This window comes from Amborella trichopoda, chromosome 12 (genome assembly GCF_054954075.1).
Source record: "Amborella trichopoda isolate Santa Cruz 75 chromosome 12, AtrichopodaSantaCruz75HAP2 v2.0, whole genome shotgun sequence".
NCBI lineage: Eukaryota > Viridiplantae > Streptophyta > Magnoliopsida > Amborellales > Amborellaceae > Amborella > Amborella trichopoda.
The window spans coordinates 28,732,106-28,752,336 of record NC_142347.1 but is presented as its reverse complement, the minus strand read 5'-3'; the positions used below and the strand labels follow the sequence as shown (position 1 = coordinate 28,752,336).

Below are 20,231 nucleotides of genomic sequence, written 5' to 3'. Positions count from 1 at the left end.
GGACAGCTCCAAGGGGAGTATGAAGTCCTAATTAACTTTTTATCAAGAAGGTTCTGTATCTCCCTTTTGCAGATTTCTAAAAGCTTACTATTCATCTGAATAGGTCGAGACTTAGTAGGAATAAATTTTTCATTAAAGTATGGCTTATAAGGTAACTCAACAATGTGTTTTTTTTCTTTGCCAAAAAGCATTTGGAATATCAACACAAACTTCTTTTTCAAGCTTATTTTTAAACTGAATAATTTTCTTTTGAGTTATGAATTCATTAATTTTCTCTTTTATTTGCCGAGTTACAATTTATTGTTTGAGTGTATGGAGCAGAGATTCTTTGTTTTTCTTTAAAACCATAATCTAATTAATTTCTTTTAGTTTAGGTTTTTCAATGAATTCAAACTTAACTTTATGTCCCTGAATTTCTGACTCTATTCCAGAAGAGTCTAAGGTTTTTATAGGATAGAGTAAACTCAGAAATAGTGTTCCTAAAATTATTTCTTGGGCTAATCCTTTTACCATTATAAAGGGCATTAGAAAACACTCCCCATTATTACAAACAGCTGCTTCAGACAGTTTATAATTGATCATGAGTCTTTTCCCATTAGCAGTGTTTAATATTTGGGTGGTTTTGTCCAAGAATTTTGAAGGTACTAGGCCTTCATTTATGCAATTAAGATCAGCTCCTGAGTCAATAAGGGCGATAGCAGTAAAGCTGTATTCTTTTGAAACCAAAATTGTTACTTTGGTATGCCATTTTTGGGCTATTACTTTATTTATCATATTAACATAATTCAATTGTTTAAGATCAGTATTTTCAAGAATATTAACGTTTTCTTCTTGGACTGGTATATTTCAGAAAATTCATTTAACATATTTTCATGCGTTTCTTGTGAATTATCTTGTGTATTTTCAAGGCTAGAATTTTCAAGCATAGTGACTCTGTTATTAAGAGTTTGTAATTCTTCTTTTAGATTTCGTATGTCAAACCTCAGTTCAGAAACAGTGGTTTCCCTTTCAGAGAGTACTTGTTTTTTGTTTACTCTGTCAATAATCTGTTTAAAATCATAACTGGGCTTAATGACCTGATTTTCAGTTTTTTCTTTAGCAAGATATTTGACTAAGGCATCTCTTTTCTCAAGTGGGTCAATAATCTTGTCAATGATATCTAAAACCAGGTTTGTTCCTCAGTAAGGACATTAAGGCTTAGGCCTTGCATATTTAATAGGGCCTTATTGTGATCACACTTACATTCTTTTTCAGTGTCACTATCATTATCAGAGGTTTCAGTATTAATTTCATAAATTTCATCTTCTGAATCAGTCTCAAGAAGGGATAGGTCTTGATTAGAGGAATCTCCTAAGAGAAGTACCTATTCTAATTGTTTTTTGAGACCTTCATCGGTTATTTTATTTATTTTCTGTTTTGTTCTACATCTGTTTGCATAGTGTCCATAACGATCACACTTTTTACAAACAAGTATTTTTCTTTTTACTTTCCTATCTTTAGGTTCAGAATTTTCCTTATTAGATTTAAAAGCCTATCTTTTGTATTTCCTGTAATATTTTCTATTTTTATAATAATCACTTCTCTTAGCATCACTCTTATGTTTTCTAGAGTGAGTTTTTTCAGGGAATGGGTAGTATCCAAATTGTTCACAGAAATCTCCCATTTCTCTTTTCCCAGTAATCTTTTGTTTTCCTAACTGTCTTTTAAGTTTGAGATCAGTACAGAGTTCTAGGCCTGTAACACATATTTCATTATCTAATTGGCCTAAATTATAACTTTCATGAGGGATTTCTTTCCCTCCATTAACATTCTTAAGTTTTGTTTTAACTTTTTCTCTAAATAAAGCAGGTAACCCATTAAGGAATTGAGATTTCCAATGCATATATCTAGCGTCATTTCTAGTCAGCAATTGGGTATCGAAAACATCCTTATACCATCTATAATGAGAGAGATCAAGACACTTTAGATTTTCTAAGAGTTCTCTGGTTTGCTCATTCCAGACAGACGTATCCCCTATAAAATGTAGAGCGATGGTGTAAATTAGAGTGTTGACACAATCATCTTGTTGAGAAGGTATTTCTTGTTTGATACCTTGATTGTAAACAGTGGTAAGAGTCTGTTCTTTAGCATTAAGGATAGTATTTTTTTCATCTTCTCGTAGATAAAAGTCCCACCATCCTTTCAATTTCCCTGTAAATCCATTGATTATGGATTTTGTGATGTCAGGATCTCTATTGCCTTGATTAGCAGAAGCTTCAGCATACATTACCATGTGTTTGATTAGATTCATTTTTTGATATTCCGAAAGGGCATCAATAATCCATTCAACGATAGATCTCCCATCATACTGTACTGCATTGGAAAATATGTCTTCTTCATATTGAAGGTGGACAAGAGAAGGACGAGAATAATACATTTTTGAAGTAGCAATACGCCTTGTTTTTGTTCCATAGCTTATTCTATTAAGCTGGTCAGGATTTTTGAACATTTCTTCAAGTTTAAGAATTTCATCTGTACTGATATCTTCAAGCATGTTAGCAGCATGCTCTTTCTCTCTACCCTTATCACTAATTCTAAGGGAAGCAAGCCTAGTGACTAATTCTTCATAGAACTCATTCTCTTCTTTAAGAGTTGGCCCTAATTTAAAGGTTTTATTTGAAAGAGGAATGGCAGGCTTAAATAGGACAGGTTTAAGTTTCTCTTTTTCCGTAACAGGTGAAATTTGTTCTGAAGTAGAAGGTTAATTCACCAAATTTTCTTCTATCCTTTTAGTTTGCTGGCCTATACTTTGAAGGAATAAGTTTGTATAATTGTTTTGTTCAATTATATGGTTAAGGCTTTCTAAATGTACAGGTTTTTGTAACATCCCTTCATCTTTAGGGGCATAGGTTTGTTTATAAGGTACGACCCTAGCTTTAGGGAGTTCTATAGTTGTTGCAGGAGGGTGAATACCCTCATGATCCCCGCTTGGGGTTTTATAAATTTTTGTAAGGACAGCTATTATAGCAGGATTCCTAACTTTAGGAACATACATACTATTAGGAAATTTTTTATTTTTCGAATTCATATAATATTTTAACCAGGTGAAAAATCTTATGTTGATTTTGTTTTTTTATCATTGTCCTAATATATTCATCATCAAGAAATTTATTTAGAGTTTTACTATGACTAAGAAACCATTCTCTTATTTCTTTATTTTCTTCAGAGTAGAAATCTTATCTCAGGAGCTTATAATTGATTTTAAATTCTTCAATTTCAAGCATATTAACATGACCTTCAGGGATGTTGGAACTATATCCCATATCCGAGAAGGTTGGTTCTTGGGATCCATCAGAATCCTTATCATTATGTGTTGGATGGTTTTCTACCTTATAAGTAGGTTTAATAACTTGCTGGTTTTTCAACTGATCTAGTCCTTCAATAACCACGCCTTTTCCATTATTCTTTTCTTTTTCATTTTCTGTCTGTGGAACAGAAGAAAAATAAATCCTTGGTGGTTCAGTAGTTCTTGGTGGTTCAGAACAGAACGACATCCTTGATGGTTGCCTAGGAATTCTATTTTGGTCAAGAAAAGTCTTGAGAAGAGGAGAGAATTGAATTTTTACCTTTCCCTCAACATATTGGGTTATTTGACTAATTTCTTGATTTTGGATTGGTTTAGGTGGGATAACACAAGGTAAAGTCCATTTTTCAGGTAAATTAACCTGATCCCAAGAAATAGTTCTAGGGGTAATTAAATTAGACTTCTCAACATTAGTTTGGAAAAGGATGGTTTGTCCTTTAGAATCAATTCTTCTGACATTAGGACAGATTATAGTCATAGCTTTGTAGCAAACTCTATGAGTTACTGTTATGTTTTTTGATCCTATATCCATATCAAAACCATTTGTCAAAAGCTTAAGAGTAAGGACCTTCATAATATGAGGATCTGTCAAGGAAACAGAAAAACCCGGGAAGCAGTTGAAATAAACTGGTCCTTCACAGAGACTGGATTCAACAGCTCCTACTAAGGAGTCCATAAACTGTCTATGCCTACTATCCCTTAAACATAAAAGGATAGCAGTCTGGAGTCCTGCCCTAGTTAAGGGCCTAATACCGACCTGACAAGACCAATATGAATATATTTATATTTTCTTTTTCTAAATTCTTCAATTCAATCCTTATTTAACAAATTTATAGTAGTTTCAGTATTTAACACAGATTCAGTTTTCTCTTCAGTTTTAATTGCATCGTCACTTCTGAATTAGAAGGCTCCTTTACTATAAATTTTAGAGGTTGAGACTTTGGGAATATTCCAGTTATCAAGGTCCTTTTCAAGCCAGGTCAATATAAGAGAAAATAGTTCTAATTCATCTGAAGACTTAATTCAGTTTACTGAAAATTCAGAATATTGGGAAAAATCATATCTCCCAATTTTGCCAATCGATAATATCCATCTTCATCTTAATTCAGAAGAAATTGCGAAGATTTATTTAGTTAACCATATGCATCTCAGAGATGAATTCAAATCTCAGATGTTTTACGAAACGATTCTTAAAGAAACAGGATCTGTTGAAGTTGTCCGAAGATATAGAGGAGATGATATTATTGGTTATTCTAAAATGAGGATTAAAAAAGTCCTGACTTATAAAGATTGGGGATTTGATCCTCTCAAACCCAGATATTTTAGAAACTACTCTAAAATCAAGAGTTATAATTATTATGACTACATTGAAGCGTGGGAGAAAGCTTTATTATTACAAAATACGCAGAATACCCATAGCTGGTTCATTATGTTCAGGCTTAATCAAGCCCTTGAAGAAATACCCACATGGTTTAAAAAGCGGATGCTGTATTGGGGCTCTGCCCCAGACATTTATCCTCAACCATTACAATGCTCTCTGTCAAAATTCCAAGCAACCAATAGGAATTGGTCAAGAATGGAACTACTAATTCGATTTACTACCTTATGGGAGATCCCTTGGATCCTCAGGTGGTCCTATTCTGTTACTGAGGATGATGACAGTTGGGATTTTATCCCTCACCTCGAAATAGTTGTACAAATAAAATGGTGGGATAGTTTTGATACTAAAGACTTGGTGCTCAAAACCATTAAAATATTAAAAATTAAGGTTAATGCGCCAAGACTTGGCCAACCTACAGGAACAGCCTCATATTTAAGGCTACTGCAATCTGAAAATCCAAACTTATCAAAAGAAGAACTTAAAAGTAAGTTATTGTCCATTTTTTAAGATGATGGGGATTTCATGTCATTAAATGAAGATGAAAGCAACTAGAATGGCGATGACAGTGTTGGGATTCTCCCACCACTAAATTAAAAGAAAAAAGAATATGGGCCGGTACGACTCCACCAACTATAGGACACGTGGCCCACTAAAAGATAAAATTACTCTTATCTTACGGCCAAAATGTTGCCGACATTATAGACAATCCAGATGCTGCCGACACAAAAGCTAATTGCCATCAACTGTTTAAAGATTCCCTTTTTCAAAAAGCTGTCAAAGCACCAACTGGAACTATTCCTTACCTCTTCCACGTGGAAGACAATGATATGACTGACGTTACTAATACACTGGACTTAATAGAATTTGAAGTCCGCAGTTGTCTATAAGAAGGACCCCTCTCTTTGAAGAGACGCAGGTCATAGAAAAGTTTCTTTGAGCTCTCTTTGTTTCTCGCTAAACTTTCTATCTTCCAGTTTTTCTTTCAGTCTTTCCTTTCTGAGTCTGTATCATAAGGTGAAGTAAACAGAGTCTGTTGCCTGGATTGCTAAGATTGCTAGTTTGTCTTATGTAATGTGAGTATTTTCAGCTTGATATATGTATCTTGTTCTTGCTTCTGATTTTTAGATTTTATTTATTTGTTCGGCTTTTAATTCTGCTTGACGTACTCTTAAATTGGTATCAGATCTTTTAAGTATATTAATGTGGAAAATCTTTAATGATTAAGCAAGCTGCTTTGGCTATAGCTTTCTATGAAACCATAAAGATTGCAGTACATCTTATGTCATTTTTAGGGTAAAATTATAGTGATGATTGACCACTTCATTGATGATAAAATTAGAGCTGGGTGGACAAAGTGGGGTTGTGGTTCTGGAGTTTTATGTGATTGTTGCATGTCAATGAAACTAGAGGGAAGTTCTATAGGATGATTGTAAGACCAGCCATGCTTTATGCGATAGTCAAGAATAGAATGACTGTAGCTGAGATGAGGATGTTGAGATGGATAAGTGAGAAGACAAGAAATAGTAAAATTCGGTATGATAAATCCAAAGAAACTTAGGGGTGGCTCCAATAGGTGATAAGATGAAGGAAAGTAGATTTAGGTGGTCCGGCCATGTGGTGCGTCGACCTAGAACAACATTGTTAGAAGAGACGATTTGGTTCAAGTGGAAAGCTGGCTCAAAAAGACATGGATAGAAGTAGTGAGAAGAGATATAGTGACTTATGGTTTGACCGAGGGTATGACCCTTGATAAAGCGGAATGGTAGAACAAGATTCCTGTAGCTGAACCCAAATAGTTGGGATAAGGCTCGGATGATGATGATGTGATAATTGACCATTTCAAAAGATATGTACTTTCGAAGTTTCTTGAAGCTCCATGTATATATTGTATTAATCAAATAAATGTAATTTAGTGACCAGCTTCTTTGCATAGATACTAGGATTGCCCACCTAAGGTGGCGATCCCACGCACGCCACGTTCCAAGAGTGGATCACGGTCCCTTGTTTGCATATGGGATCTGGCAATATCAATGCACCCCCATATGCATATTAATTTATCCAAAGGCTTCAAGAAAAGGCTTTCACGCTTTCAAAATTCCATGAATGAAGTAATGCCAGATTAGAATACTTTGTTGATTATGGGATTTCATGTCAATAATGAGCTCGACTCAGGGATGTTTTAATATTTTATATGCATAGAGGAGCGAATAATCTTTCTTCAATAAACCACATCATATCCACTGTGTGTGTGAGAGAGAGAGAGAGAGAGAGAGAGAGAGAGAGAGAGATTGCTATTTATTATAACTTACAAGGAAAGGTGAGAAGGGAAATTGTTTTGGGCTTCTATATTATCGAGTTTTTAGAGAGAGAGAGAACAGTCATAAAATAAGTGAATGTATACATTTACTAAATTGCATATTATTTTAAGGAGCCCTGAGCATGAGAGGATTTGGTCGTGTCAATTTAAAGTAAAATGACTATGGTGCTTAATCCAAAAGTTATTTTTAGTGTTATCAAGGAAGTCATGTTCAAAAGGTGCTAGTTGTTCATTTGTAAAATTTTAGTTGCTCTTCCCATATTTCAACACAATTTTAATGGATAATTCTCCCGACTTTCCATGATGATCACGAAGTTATTTTATCAATAAGATGTCCCAAGTGGCAAGACAAGGAGATAATATAAAACCTAGGTGGCAAGATAAGAAGATAATGAAGTTATTTCTAAAAAAAAGAAGATAAGAAGATAATGAAGAAAAACATAGCTACTATTATGACATATTTAGAGGGCAATATTCGAATTAATATTCTGACCCTCAAGGGCTCATGTGGCTCTACCATGGTTGTTGGGCCTGGGAGTGGGTCTTCATGGAAGGCTGAAAAATCCTTAGGATGGGAGCCCAAACCTTTACAATAAATATCAAAATTTTTAAAGCTAAATATTTTATAATATCTTTATTTCACCTAGCTTAGTGCATGTAATAGAATTCCACCATATAATTTTTTTTTTTTAAAAAAGTCAAATATGTTGAGGCACAAGAAGGGAATAAAATGGAGTAGACTTCTCATTGATAGAAATTGGATTGCTTTACAATTTACAATCTCTAAAAGCTTGAGAGAGAGATGGCTTTTGCCATGGGGGGGCAGCAACACACACACACATACACACAAAGAGAGAGAGAGAGAGAGAGAGAGAGAGAGAGAGAGAGAGAGAGAGAGAGAGAGAGAGAGAGTAAATATGGAAGTATGGATCCTCATGCCCCGTCTGGCGATGAGGAACTTTAGGTGGGTGGAGGTGGCGTAGTTGGCTCCCAAATGGGGTGTTGTCTTGCAAATCATTGGCTTCGTCCAGAGATTTAGGCTTAATAAAAGGTCGTAGTTGTGGAGTAGGCAGATGGGCATCATAGTCAGCATTGAAGTGCACATCCAATGCTGCCAAAGCCTCTACTTCATCCTTGCGGCAGTTGTCATTTGGCCGAACATCCCATCTCTTGTACTTGGCTTCATAATTTGACCACAGCCTACTCAGCGGCCTATCATTAGAGTGACAATATGTCACTGACTTGGGTCCATTAAAATTTAGCTTGTTTTGGTTGACTATATGGATGTAGCTATGAGTTCTCCAACATCTCTATGCTCATGAAGAATTGACTCTCTGGGACAACATTTTGATTGCAACAGAATACAGTTTGGGAACCGTGTTCCTCGTGGCCTTATAGGTCCCACCATGAAACAACTGTCATTGATCCTCTGGTAGAAATGGGGACTGAAAGGGAAAACAATCCTCCATTGCTGATAAAACTGTTGATATGTTGTAGCATTCATCCCCTCTCAATCTCATCCCGGACAAACACATCAAGAGCAGTAGGGTAACAAGCAAGCACATCTCCAATCTTGGGGCTTTACCCTTTTGCCGTCCCCAGGATTTGGTATATATAACAATTTTCGTGTGTTTACACTTAGAACTGGGAGCAAATGCCAGACAATGCAGAGGAAGGTTAGACCAGTTATCGTCCACAACTAACTTCTTCACTCTAGTAAAAAGCATAATCGTCATAAAGAGCCACCCTAATTTCACTCAGCATAGTATCCATGCTTGTACACATCCTTGCCACAACTGCTTAACGAACCTTGTCCATACTGATCTAGTGGACCTCGCCATGCTTTGTTTCTCTTGGGGTTTGTCTGAGACCCTCCAAATCATTGCTTAACACCATCGATGTCAAAACAGCCCTCAATGTGATATAGTGGTATTCGTATCTTGTCCTCCTAACTTTGAGGAGTCAAGGTTAGGTCCTGAATATGAACACACACTTGGGCTGTTTGGATCCCCGGAAAAAGATTACTGGGACATAAGTTTCCAAGGAGATTCCCCATTTCCGCCATTTGGATCCAAAATTTGAGGCGGAATTTTTTTTTCTGTCAAAAATTGTTTTCTCTATTTCGAGCCCTAAATAGAGAAATTGTCTTCTCCCCATAATCCAAATCTTTGTTAGATTTCCTTATAGAGTCAAACCAAAGAAATTAAAACAAGTGTATAGCTTATTGGGGCCCTGACAAAAAGGGCAATTACTTCCCATCTCTCTCCCTCTCCCTTCCCTAACTCTCTCTCTATCACTCCTATCTCTCTCTTTTATTGGGGCCCTGACAAAAAGGGCAATTACTTCCCATCTCTCTCCCTCTCCCTTCCCTAACTCTCTCTCTATCACTCCTATCTCTCTCTTTCTTCCCTCTCCCTTCCCTCTCCCTTCCCTAACTCTCTCTCTCTATTTCTTCCCTCTCCCATCTCTCTCTTTCTTCCCACTCCCTTCCCTAACTCTCTCTCTCTATCACTCCTATCTCTCTCTTTCTTCTCATTATTAGAAATCCTTATAACTTTTGTTTTTCCTGTCTCTCTATCTTTCTCCATTCATAGAGATCTCTTTCCATTTCCATCTTGCTCTAGTCATTTCCTTCTTCTCTATCTCTACCATGTTTTCCCTTGAGATTCCTTGCATTTATTCCCTTTTCCAGGTAAGAACTGCATTTTCCAGGTTGCATCCAGATGCAATCCAAATACCATTTTACATGACATGCGTTCCTAAAGAAATAGGAGAATGTTTTTTTTCCTCGCAATTTTTTTCTAGGGATCCAGATGGGGCCTTAGAGTGGGTCTGGATATGCTTCAACACCCTTTTTGCCTCTTTGCAATGAGTTTATCGAAAGCAAATGCTTTATTTTTTCTTTTTCTTTGTTAAACAAGTTAAAATTTATTAATATTGATATTTAGGTACATAGAGGGCAGCCCACATTTTAGGTTCTCAATACATATACTCCAAAATAGGGAACTGTACACTCCTTTTGTATAAAAATGGTGGGGTTAAGCTGTAGGCAGAAGCGGGTGGAGGGGTAGTAGGAGGTGGGCAAAGTGTAAGAAGATAGTGGGAGGAGCCCTCATAAGCAGCTGAGAATGAGAGGGTGCTACCTGATCCGTATGGGTTGCGGCAGCCCCTCCTTCTCTAGCATGTCATCCATGTGGTTGGCCTCCTGATGAACATGCTGGAAGACCATGTGGATGTTCTTATGCAGCCAATATGTGGTAAAAGAGCTGATCTAATCTCCAAGGGAAAAAGTGGGTGCCCAAGTGATAATATTTTTTGGATTAAACCTCCACCACTAGTGTAGAGAACTTCCATTCTTGCAGAGTCTGAGAAACCTTCCATAATTGCCATGGCTTCAGCTATAGTTGAGACTGAGATACTAATGTGACCTGAGAAAGTTAGTAAGGTATCTCAGTTGTGGTATCTATAGATGTTCTCACTGCTTGTTGGTCCCAGAAATTCCCAAGGGGAACATCCATCAACATTTAGTTTAATGGTCCAGGTTCTGTTAGGTGCCAAATGTCAGATTTTTGTATTTCAGTGTCCATAAGATATCGTGGCCTCCCAAGTCGGCAATGAAGCATGTCTCAAGTTCCTTAAGTTTTTTTGCCCAAAAAAATTGCCACTGATTTTATTGTCTTTGATGGACTAGTTAGAGATGCTTTTCCTTCAAATATGCGGCAAATTGCCATAGGATCCACATTATTGCCATAACTGAGGCCCTCCACGGAAATAGACCGGTAGAGAGATATTTGGGGGAGAAAAGGCCTGGAATTGCTGTATCACTGACTGTGGGAATACCCAACACCATTTGAAAGATTGCAGGAAGGAGGCCCAAAGGTTACCTGTGCGAGGGAAGTAAAGGAATGTGTAGTCAATGGTTTTTCAGCTGTCTTGCACATGGGCCAACAATTAGTGAGCTGGAGACCTTTTTTTTGCAACTGATCAGTTGTGAGTGCCCTATTGGATGGGACAATCCAACCGAAGGCTTGGATGTTGGGGGGAATTATGGAGAAAAACAAGCTTTGTTCATCATGGATGAGGCATTGGGTCTTATGGAAAGATGACACTGTGAAGAGCCCTCAGGTTGTTGGGGTCCACAATATCTTGTCATATGCAGTCTGAGGGAGGATAAAAGGTTGCAAGATCTGCTGCAATAGAAGGACATCTATAGTCTCTTCATTGTCTATAGCCCTTCTGAAAGCAGGTTCCACACTGTCTTTTATCTAATGGAGTCGTGGTAATTTGCTACCACTGCATCTGGATCAATGGCAATCACGAGTAACCCAAGCCATTGTGCACCTAGGGTTTGTTGGTTGACCTAGTGCTGGTTCCGAAAGCTGACCCTGTCACCTTTCCTCAGCCATGTTATGCATTAATTTTGAGTGGTTTTGGGTGGTGCATTTATAAATTGTGGAGGATCAAGCAGTAGTCAATGGCGTAGGGAACCACTCTGAAGTGTCAGTTCAGTATTTGCTTTGGATTAGCGAGACTGTCAGTTGGTCAGGTTGAGCGATGGAATGCGACCTCCATTTGGCTAGCAAGGCCAAATTGTTCACCAAAATGAGAACGAGGAAGAATGGGATGATCATGCATCATTCGCAATAATTGAAGAAAACGAACTGACAATTTGAAGCTGACCAGCCAGTGATTTGCTAGTCTAGAATGTTCTATAAGTGGCCTAACATTAGTCAACAAATCAACCAAACAAAGATGTTAGGAGGAACTTGAGGAGCTTAGGACCTTTCATAATTTTAACACTTGGCATCTCATTGAGATATCTTTGGTCACTGATCAACATTGGCTTTGCTTTGCCTAGCTTCTCCTTGCTGAGAGCCATCACTCCACCGACTGGACTTGATGGTTTCTACTTTGACCCTGTGACTGATCTTGTCGTCTGAGTGAAGAGTGCTTCTTCGTTGTCCTTCATATTGTGGCCATTTGTTTGGCCAAAGTATCCTGATTTGCCGATAAAGTCTATAGTTCCAGGAGACATAGCTGTGTTGGTCAATCCCTGATGGCCTTCATGAACCTGTTGTACTTGGGATCTCAATCGTCTCGTGATGATGTATCTCATCTTGGGCCCATCTATCTACAATTCTAGATCAAGTTTGGAGATCTTGTGGCGGACTTTCACTTTCATGAAGATGGTCAATTGTCATCAATCCGTAAGTGACCAATCTTAGCTCATTATTCAATAATTACACTCGAGCATCATTGGTCTTGGCAAACATTGCTTCTTGTGATCGAAGTTGCTTTTGGGGTGACAACCTCTCGAATATGATCCAACAGTTCATTGTAAACTGTCGTCATCAACATGTACATCGCCTTTTATACCTTAATGTGCCACTGAGACAGCACCTCTTCGTTCTCTCTTGTAGGTGTGATAATCTCGCTTCTACCACCAACCTCTTGCGAGTATGATTCAGGTAGGAATGCCAGTTATTGTAGTTGTGGTTATTCAATTTCTCAAGCACTCTGGTGGTTTTTGCTAAGCCTGCCATCGTGATTGGTGTAGTCACTTGTAGATCTCCACTGCCAAGAAACTTAGCTTTGTAGTGTCGCCCAGCTCACAATCAATGGTCCCTGACCAAACCCATTTTGATACCACTTGTAGAACTGCCAGCAACATTCACTCACCAAAGAGATAATAATTTCTTGCCAAAAGGGAGAGATCATTTATTTTATTTATGATATTGCATCACATCACATTGAACTCTCTTTGAATTCATAATAAGATGTGGCAAAGTTTTACACTGGCTGCCTACCTAATTCAATGCACCGCCTTTGCCCGGGCTTGGGACAGGTGAAGGGAAAGTTTAAGGTCCTGACCCTTATTAGACCATCACATTGAACTCTCTCCTCCTTTCTTTTTTAGTTCGTCAGTAGGAGTCGAACTTGATATGTAGTGTTGCTAAGTCAGCTTCTAATCACTCAAGCTCAAGCCTGGTTCGTAAATTACATTAAACTCATGCTACACTATATTACACTACGCACTCTTACACTGCACAACACTCCCTTACACGACCTCATTTTCTTACGCTACACTGCACAATACACTAAGAGAGAGAGAGAGAGCATAGGGTTCACTAAGGAATCACCTTAACGAAATTCGTGTCTAAATAAAAATGGTATATGTATCCCACAGTCTGTATAAGGGTGTTCTTAATTGATTATGTCACTCTGTTATCAGAGTCCACATAAAGATAAAGTTGGTCAATAGAATTGACCTTGAGGAGAGAGAGAGAGAGAGAGAGAGAGAGAGAGAGAGAGAGGGAGAGAGAGAGAGCCATATTTTGGTTTTTAACATTTGTTTAATTGCCTTGTTTGAGACTGATTTTTGGCAGAAGTTCAAAACCAAGGAGACTCAAGATCAATTTTGTCAGATTTGCTTCGAAGTCTTCTTCGATTTGGTGAGAAAAATGAAGCAATTCAATGCTTTGGGGGATTTGGGGGAAGATTTTGGATTTTTTTTAAATTTAATATAAATATTTATATATCAAAATATATACAAATAATGAAAAAAATAAAGATTTCAAATTTTTTTGAAAAATATAGTCTTTGCTTAGGCTGAAGTGGCCGATGTTTTGGCCGAATCGGCCCGAATCAGACCCAAATATGACCGAAGCGGCCCGAAGCGTCTTGAATTTTATTGAAGTGGCAACACCAGACTTCACTTCGCTTCGGTCTAGGCCTAAAATCCGTAGGCTTCAACCTCTTCAGCCGCAACAAAGCAAATTTTACAACACTGCTCGAGATGGAGATGTTGATTGGCCAAGTGAAACTGTCAAACTTGGTCCAGGGATCTAGGCCAGCTTCAGTGTATTCCACCAACTTCACCAAGAAGATCTGCCCGAGATGGTGTCCTCCACCCAATGACTCATGAGGATGCTCGACCAAACCAGTTAGAGGATAACCAAAACAACTGCAGCGATGAAACTAAATTCCAAATATGTTGACACTGCTTTGGTCGAGGAACTTGATGCACAGGAGCTCAACATGATAAGAATACAAACAGTTAAGAAAGGCCAATGTTGATGGGGAAAATGTTACAAGCCAACACACAGCTCTCTCTTTCTCTTTCTCTCATTTCTACTTTCCTCAAGGTTGGTTCTACTAATCAACTTTTCCTTTGAGGGTTACGTGGACTCTTATAAAAGAGTCACACATTCAATTGGACCCATATGAAAGAGCTACATGGATTATGGGCTACATGGCCCTTTTTTATTTAAACATGAAGTTTTGTTAGTGAAATCCATTCTCCTTGTCTCTTTCTTGATGTTTTGTAGAGTTTAGTGTAAGAAGGTGGTGTAGTGTAAGCGTGTTTTGTAAGGGAGGAGTACAATACAATGTGATATGAGTTCAATATGATGTATGCGTTATTGTAAATAAAATAAAGGTTCTCTCCTTTTTGGTAGACGATTACTATCTTCTCTTTGGTGTGTGATTGGTAAAAGCAATTTGAGTGGTATTACAACGGGTTTGCTCAGTGACCATTTGTTGTGAGCAGTGCTACATTGTGAAGCCGATCAATCAAGGACCGAGCTTCTTGGCTATGGAGATGGACAAGCTACCACACCAATAACGATGACAAGCCTAGCAAATTGCTCACAACTATGTTGACTGGAGTTTGTCCTTGAGAAATTGCTGACAACTATGATGACTGGCATTTGTGCCTAGAAATGTACTTGCTAGTCAGGACGTTTGGGAGGTTGTTGGTGGCAGTAAGAATGTTGGAAATACAAGAGAGAACATATAGGCGCTGTGTTGGTAGGATGTATGAAAGAGCGATGTCCCATCTTGCTACACATAAAAAACCAACTCCCTGGTCCTAGACTTGAAAAGGTTTGCTTGTGGTCCCACCCTTTCCTATTTTTTGCTCATCCCCAGGTCAAAGATTTGGATCACCTTATTCCTGTTGCCTTAGATTGGTGGTATGCCCTTTGGTTGTTGATGATGATCCTTGATCACGTAAGTCATTAGCGGTACTTCTTTCCAGTTTTTCTTCAACTTTTAGAGCAAATTGATAGGCCTCATTGGGTGTAGGATCAACTCACCCTGAATATGGAGTTTCAACCCACTTATGTAGAGCTGATCATCATTTTTATGGGGTTTGTTTATGATCATCATTTTTATCGATTTTGTTTCGGCTCATCAACATGTAAAAGTCCTCTATGTAGTCTTGTATTCTCTTCTCCTTTTGGTGCAAGTGATGAAACCTTTGATACGGTGCTTGTGTGCTATCAACTAGGATGAACTTTTCCTTTAACTCCTTCCTCCAAGTTACAATTTTATCCTTTCCTTGACTCAGATGATTTTCCTATAATTGCTGCCATCAAATTAGGGTCAACCATGTGGCCACAAACTTTACCTTCTTTTTTTTGGACTACTCCTTCCACTTGAAAAACATTCCAACCTTGGCAACCCAGTCTAAGTGATCTGGTTGTAGTCAACCAGAGTACTCAGGCACATTGACTCAGTTGCCTCTTTCTGCCTTTCTATCTCGCACAAGGTGCTATTCGAGAGGAAGATCAGACTTCCTCACCTGGTTAGGAAGCGAAGCTTCAGTCCTTCCCTGTTATGGAAAGGGTTCTCTTTTGCAGGTTTGGATTTGTCACCCTCATGAATGAATGAAGTCTGCATGAAACGAGCTTGGTGCACCTCGTGTGCCAGTTCCACAAATCACCTCAACAGGTTAGTGTCCCGATCCCTCAAATCATCAACAGGTCATCTAAATCAGAGAACTGAGGCACATCGACTTAGTTGCCTCGTTCGTCCTTTCTGTAGCTCGCACAAGGTGCTCACGTGGTTAGGATGCGAAGCTTCATCCCTTCCCTGTTATGGAAAGGGTTCTGCTTTGCAGATTTGGATTTGTCACCCTCATGAGTGAATGAACTCGGCCTTAAAACCTTGTGTGCCAGTTCCACAAATCGCCTCAACAGGTTAGCGTCCCAATCCCTCAAATCGCCTCAACAGGTCATCTAAATCCTCCTGTGTAGCTCCAAAATGATCGCCATGGCCACGGGCCCCTCAAGCCCCTCAAGTGGTCATTGGTCAGAGTTGCAACTCTGTTGACAGAAAAAAAGGAAAGGAAGCTTACAAGCCAAGCTTCACAGCTTTCTTTGGTTAAACCAGGATACCCTGAATAGACACCTAAAAAACTAATAATTTCATCCTTACATCACAAGCTGTTTATAGACCAAACCCTAGCCCCAGTGTAATCTAGACTGTCCATTACAAACATTAAATCTGAACCTTAAATAGAAAAAAAAAAAAAAGAATTTTGAAAAAGACAAATCTGTTGTTGACGCGAAAAAGACCAAACTAGCTCTATCTTGGCACTAAAAACTATCAGACTTGAAGTTCAGGCCTTTGGAGGATCTGCCAGCCAAAACCGGCAAGGCAGTTTTAGTATTGTAGAGCATAAAAGTCCATTTCTGAAAGGGCTAAATAATAATAATTCAGATACAAGAGCGAAAAGATATGCCCTCCACTAGATGGATGTTCAAAATTACCTGCATCATAATTAGTTTTTGTTCACTGCCTAACTGGTATTTCGCCCACTTTATTTTCTGTGATTCTTTGTTTTCTAGATTTTGATTGCCGTTCAGTTTTCAGTCGTATTCTTCTTCTGATATTTGTATATATAATTAGAATTGACTCAATACTACTCACTTTAGAGTTTGAAACCAAAATATTCTACAAGGATCATTTATCCAAAAAACATTGCTGAGTCTCTTCAATATATGCAGTTGTAGTTGATATAATGCTTCTATACTGGTCTTATCTTGATAGTTTATTTCTACCATTCTGCGTTCCATTAGTCTATAGTTAATTGTCTGAAGTTCTTTTTTCAATATATCAACTCAAACTGATTTACCTTGGATGGCACTTGCAGAGTTCCAACTGTAAGCTTTGAACTCCAGGCTGCTTTGAAATTGGCTAGATTTCTTTGCAGGTATCTTTTGTCATTTATTTGCCTATATTTTTTTAGCTCCCTTTCATGTGCTTGATTTTTGGACAAATAGCTCTTCATATGATTGTTTGAAATCAAATTAGAAAGATCATAGAAATAACAAGATTAACCTATCAAAACAGAAAGAGAAATGGTGCCACAATGATGAAACTGATTACTAGTACCAAATTGAATTACATGTTTAATGTGTAATATGTAATCACTTCTTATATAAGCATAGGCTGTTCCCTATATGCTTATTGATCATCATCCCAAAATATTTTTGTCAGTTATTTTTTTGACACAATTAACCGTGTTTTTTACATCAGTTATTTGTGTACGAAATTCTCATATCTGCTTGTTTTTTAATTATAATCTTCATTTTGAAATTTATACTGGTCCATTCTCAACTTCTAACTGAACAAGTTCCACCATTTATAGATCCTCCATTTGGAACCTAGGTTTGCTGTGATATTGATCTTGTTTGGTATTGTCTCTCTCTCTCTTCTTTGGATTATTGTTACATTGCATTTAGAGGAAACAAAATAAGTCACAAGTAGTTCAGGAACAACAAACATGATCTGATAAAATCCCAAACATTGTTCCAAACAACAGTCTACCCTAGGCGCTGTAAGGGCCTTTGGGTGCACGCCTAGGCCTGGGTGGCCCTCCCTGGGCACCAGTAGTGAGGTGCCTGCCCAGGCGGCCCAAGTGGGGGCCTAGTGCCTAGTCCAGGGAGGCACCCAGGTTCTGGGCCCCTTTTTTTGTAATTTAAGTGGCCTCTAAGGACATTTTGGGTCATTTTGACCCATGAGATTTTTATAAAGAACATTGGGGTATTCTAAACCGCCCAAAATGGATAAGGCAGAATATAGGGAGCGATAGAAGGAAAGAATAGCTTCTTCAATGTCAGCTGGTTGATCGAGAACAGAATTTTCGTCCTTAAGCGTCGAGATGGAGTTCTCTCTATGCTGGCAATTAGCTATTATGTGGAAATAACCAGTGTTATGGTCACCATGGCACAACCATTTGACCCTAGAACACTGAAACCAGAAAATCTCTTCTTTTTTGAGGGTAGAGAAGTAATCAAGTTTAAGTTGGGTCCTGAGGTTGGACTTGGCAGTGGAGAGGGGTAGGGACTCTTCAGACAGGTCTAATGCTTGAATGGCCGACAGAAGAGAGCTTTTGGTTTGACTAAAGTTCCCAGGAATAGTTCTGCTCCAGTTTTTAGGGCAAATTTTAGAAGTTGAATTTTCCTTTGGAGAATAAACCCTGCCCTACCCGAGACTAAGGGTGAGAAAGTGTCCCACCTTTGAGGGATTAGAGAGGACAGAGAAGGCTCTTCCTACCATGCCAGCTCGAACCGGAAAGGTTTAGGGCCCCTGTGAGCCGAATGGGTTTGGAGTAGAATAGGGCAACGGTCTGAAGTAGGTTTGGGGAGGGCCATTGCATGGGATCTTGGGAAGGCATCTTCCCATTGCAGAGAAGTTGGGAACCTATCGAGTTTGGATAGTGTGGGTTGGGAACAATGATCAGACTATGTGAACAGATTGCTCTGCAGAGGGCTGTCCTGGAGTTCATTATGAGAGATGAAGCCTAAAAAATCGAGCATTTCTTGTGAGATATTAGAGTTACTGTTGTGCTCGAAGGACCACCTTGTGATATTGAAATCTCCTCCAAGGCACCACGCCCGGTGGGGGAGATTGGCAATGAGATCCAGCTCCTCCCAAAACTCAGGTCTGAGGGACACTGAATTTGGCCCGTAAACTGCTGTGAATTTCCAAGGAAAATCGTCTGAGATCCTTGTGAGGATCGCAGTCACCGAGAAAGCCCCAAGGAGAGAAGAGATTAGGGCATGTTCAGCAAGGTTCCAAATGATCCAAATGCCTCCAAAGGCTCTGGCCACAGCGATAGAAATCCACTGGCAAGGGTGTCGACCCCAAACCTGGCAGATGAGATGCAGGGCAGCGGTCCGTTGTTTAGTTTCCGTGAGGGCTAGAATGGATGGGTTGTATTTGGCGCACAAATCCCTCGTTGCAGAGCGCTTGAGGTCTTGTCCTAACCCCCGAACATTCCATGAAAACAGCTTCATGAGGAATAGTGGCAGTATGACGAAGAATTAAGCCTAGGAGACCTCCTAGGGAGGGGTTCCTAATTAGTGGGTGGAGAGAGGACCATCGCAGTTGGCACCGAGTCTGGTTGTTTGTCATATTTGATGTTGGAGTAGAAGTTTAAGATCTCCCTATGGCCTTCGATCCTAACCTTTAGCCTACTCTCAGCCTCGTCCTTGAAAAATGCTGGAAAGGCCCCTCAAGACCATGCTGTGGGAAATCTCATAACCCTTAGGATGTCCTTGAAATCTCCTTGTCCTCGATCAACAGCATTGATGTTGTCTTAATCCACTGAAGGGGGCGATTGCGAGGTTTTGAGACTAAGAGGAGGAAGAGGCCGGAGAAGGCTGAGCACAGAGGTCAGTAGTAGGGGAGCAGGGTGTTTCAAAAGGTTGTAGGCGTAGAGGTCAGAAGGTAGCGTGGGGTAGGGATCCACAAGGGGAGAACCCATTTTTGATGCAGGGGAAGGGGATGGAGGTGGTTCCATCTCACTGGATACGTGATTTTTCCTTCTGTTACGGATCATGGGGGCCACATTTTCCTCCATATCTTTTGTGCGAAATCATTTTTTTTTACCCTTGATTTCCTGGATGAGATCTATGTGTTCAAAATTTTGGATCCAGCAGACCAAAATGGCTTACACTACAAATATATTCCTATTGACTTATATAATTTTTTCCTGTATTTATATTAAAAACCTACTGTTATTGTTCATGCAAAACAATTATGAAAATAATAAAAATAACGTTGATAAAGACTTGAGATTTTCTAAAAGAAATGTTATCCTAGCATCCGTAACAAATTGAGGTAACAGAGAGAGAGAGAGTCTGGGTCGTTGTGTTGGGTGGATTAATATGTCGGCTGCGCCTGTTCTGAGTACTGAGTTTTTAAACCATGGTGTATACATCTTTTTTTTCTGGACAACCATGATGTATGCATCTTGTATATGAATACTTAAATATGTGGATGCTTTTGTTGATTCATTTTCTTTCTGTGTATTTGTATGAATGTGAATGATATTTAGGTACATGGCTATGTAATATGTAGCATTTACATACATACAAATAGACTTGCATTCATGCATA

The 20,231-nt window shown here is 38.8% G+C and overlaps 1 protein-coding gene across 8 annotated transcripts in view; it reads left to right on the top strand.

Moving 5' to 3' along the window:
* TRS120 (transport protein TRS120) overlaps positions 1-20,231 on the top strand; it is a 44,219-nt gene that overhangs the window by 12,172 nt on the left and 11,816 nt on the right. For all 8 annotated transcript variants that reach the window (XM_088854260.1, XM_011626767.3, XM_020670052.2 and 5 more), the window contains exon 5: positions 16,979-17,038. In XM_088854260.1, coding sequence (XP_088710386.1) covers positions 16,979-17,038 — 60 coding nt within the window. The remainder of the gene's footprint in view (positions 1-16,978; positions 17,039-20,231) is intronic.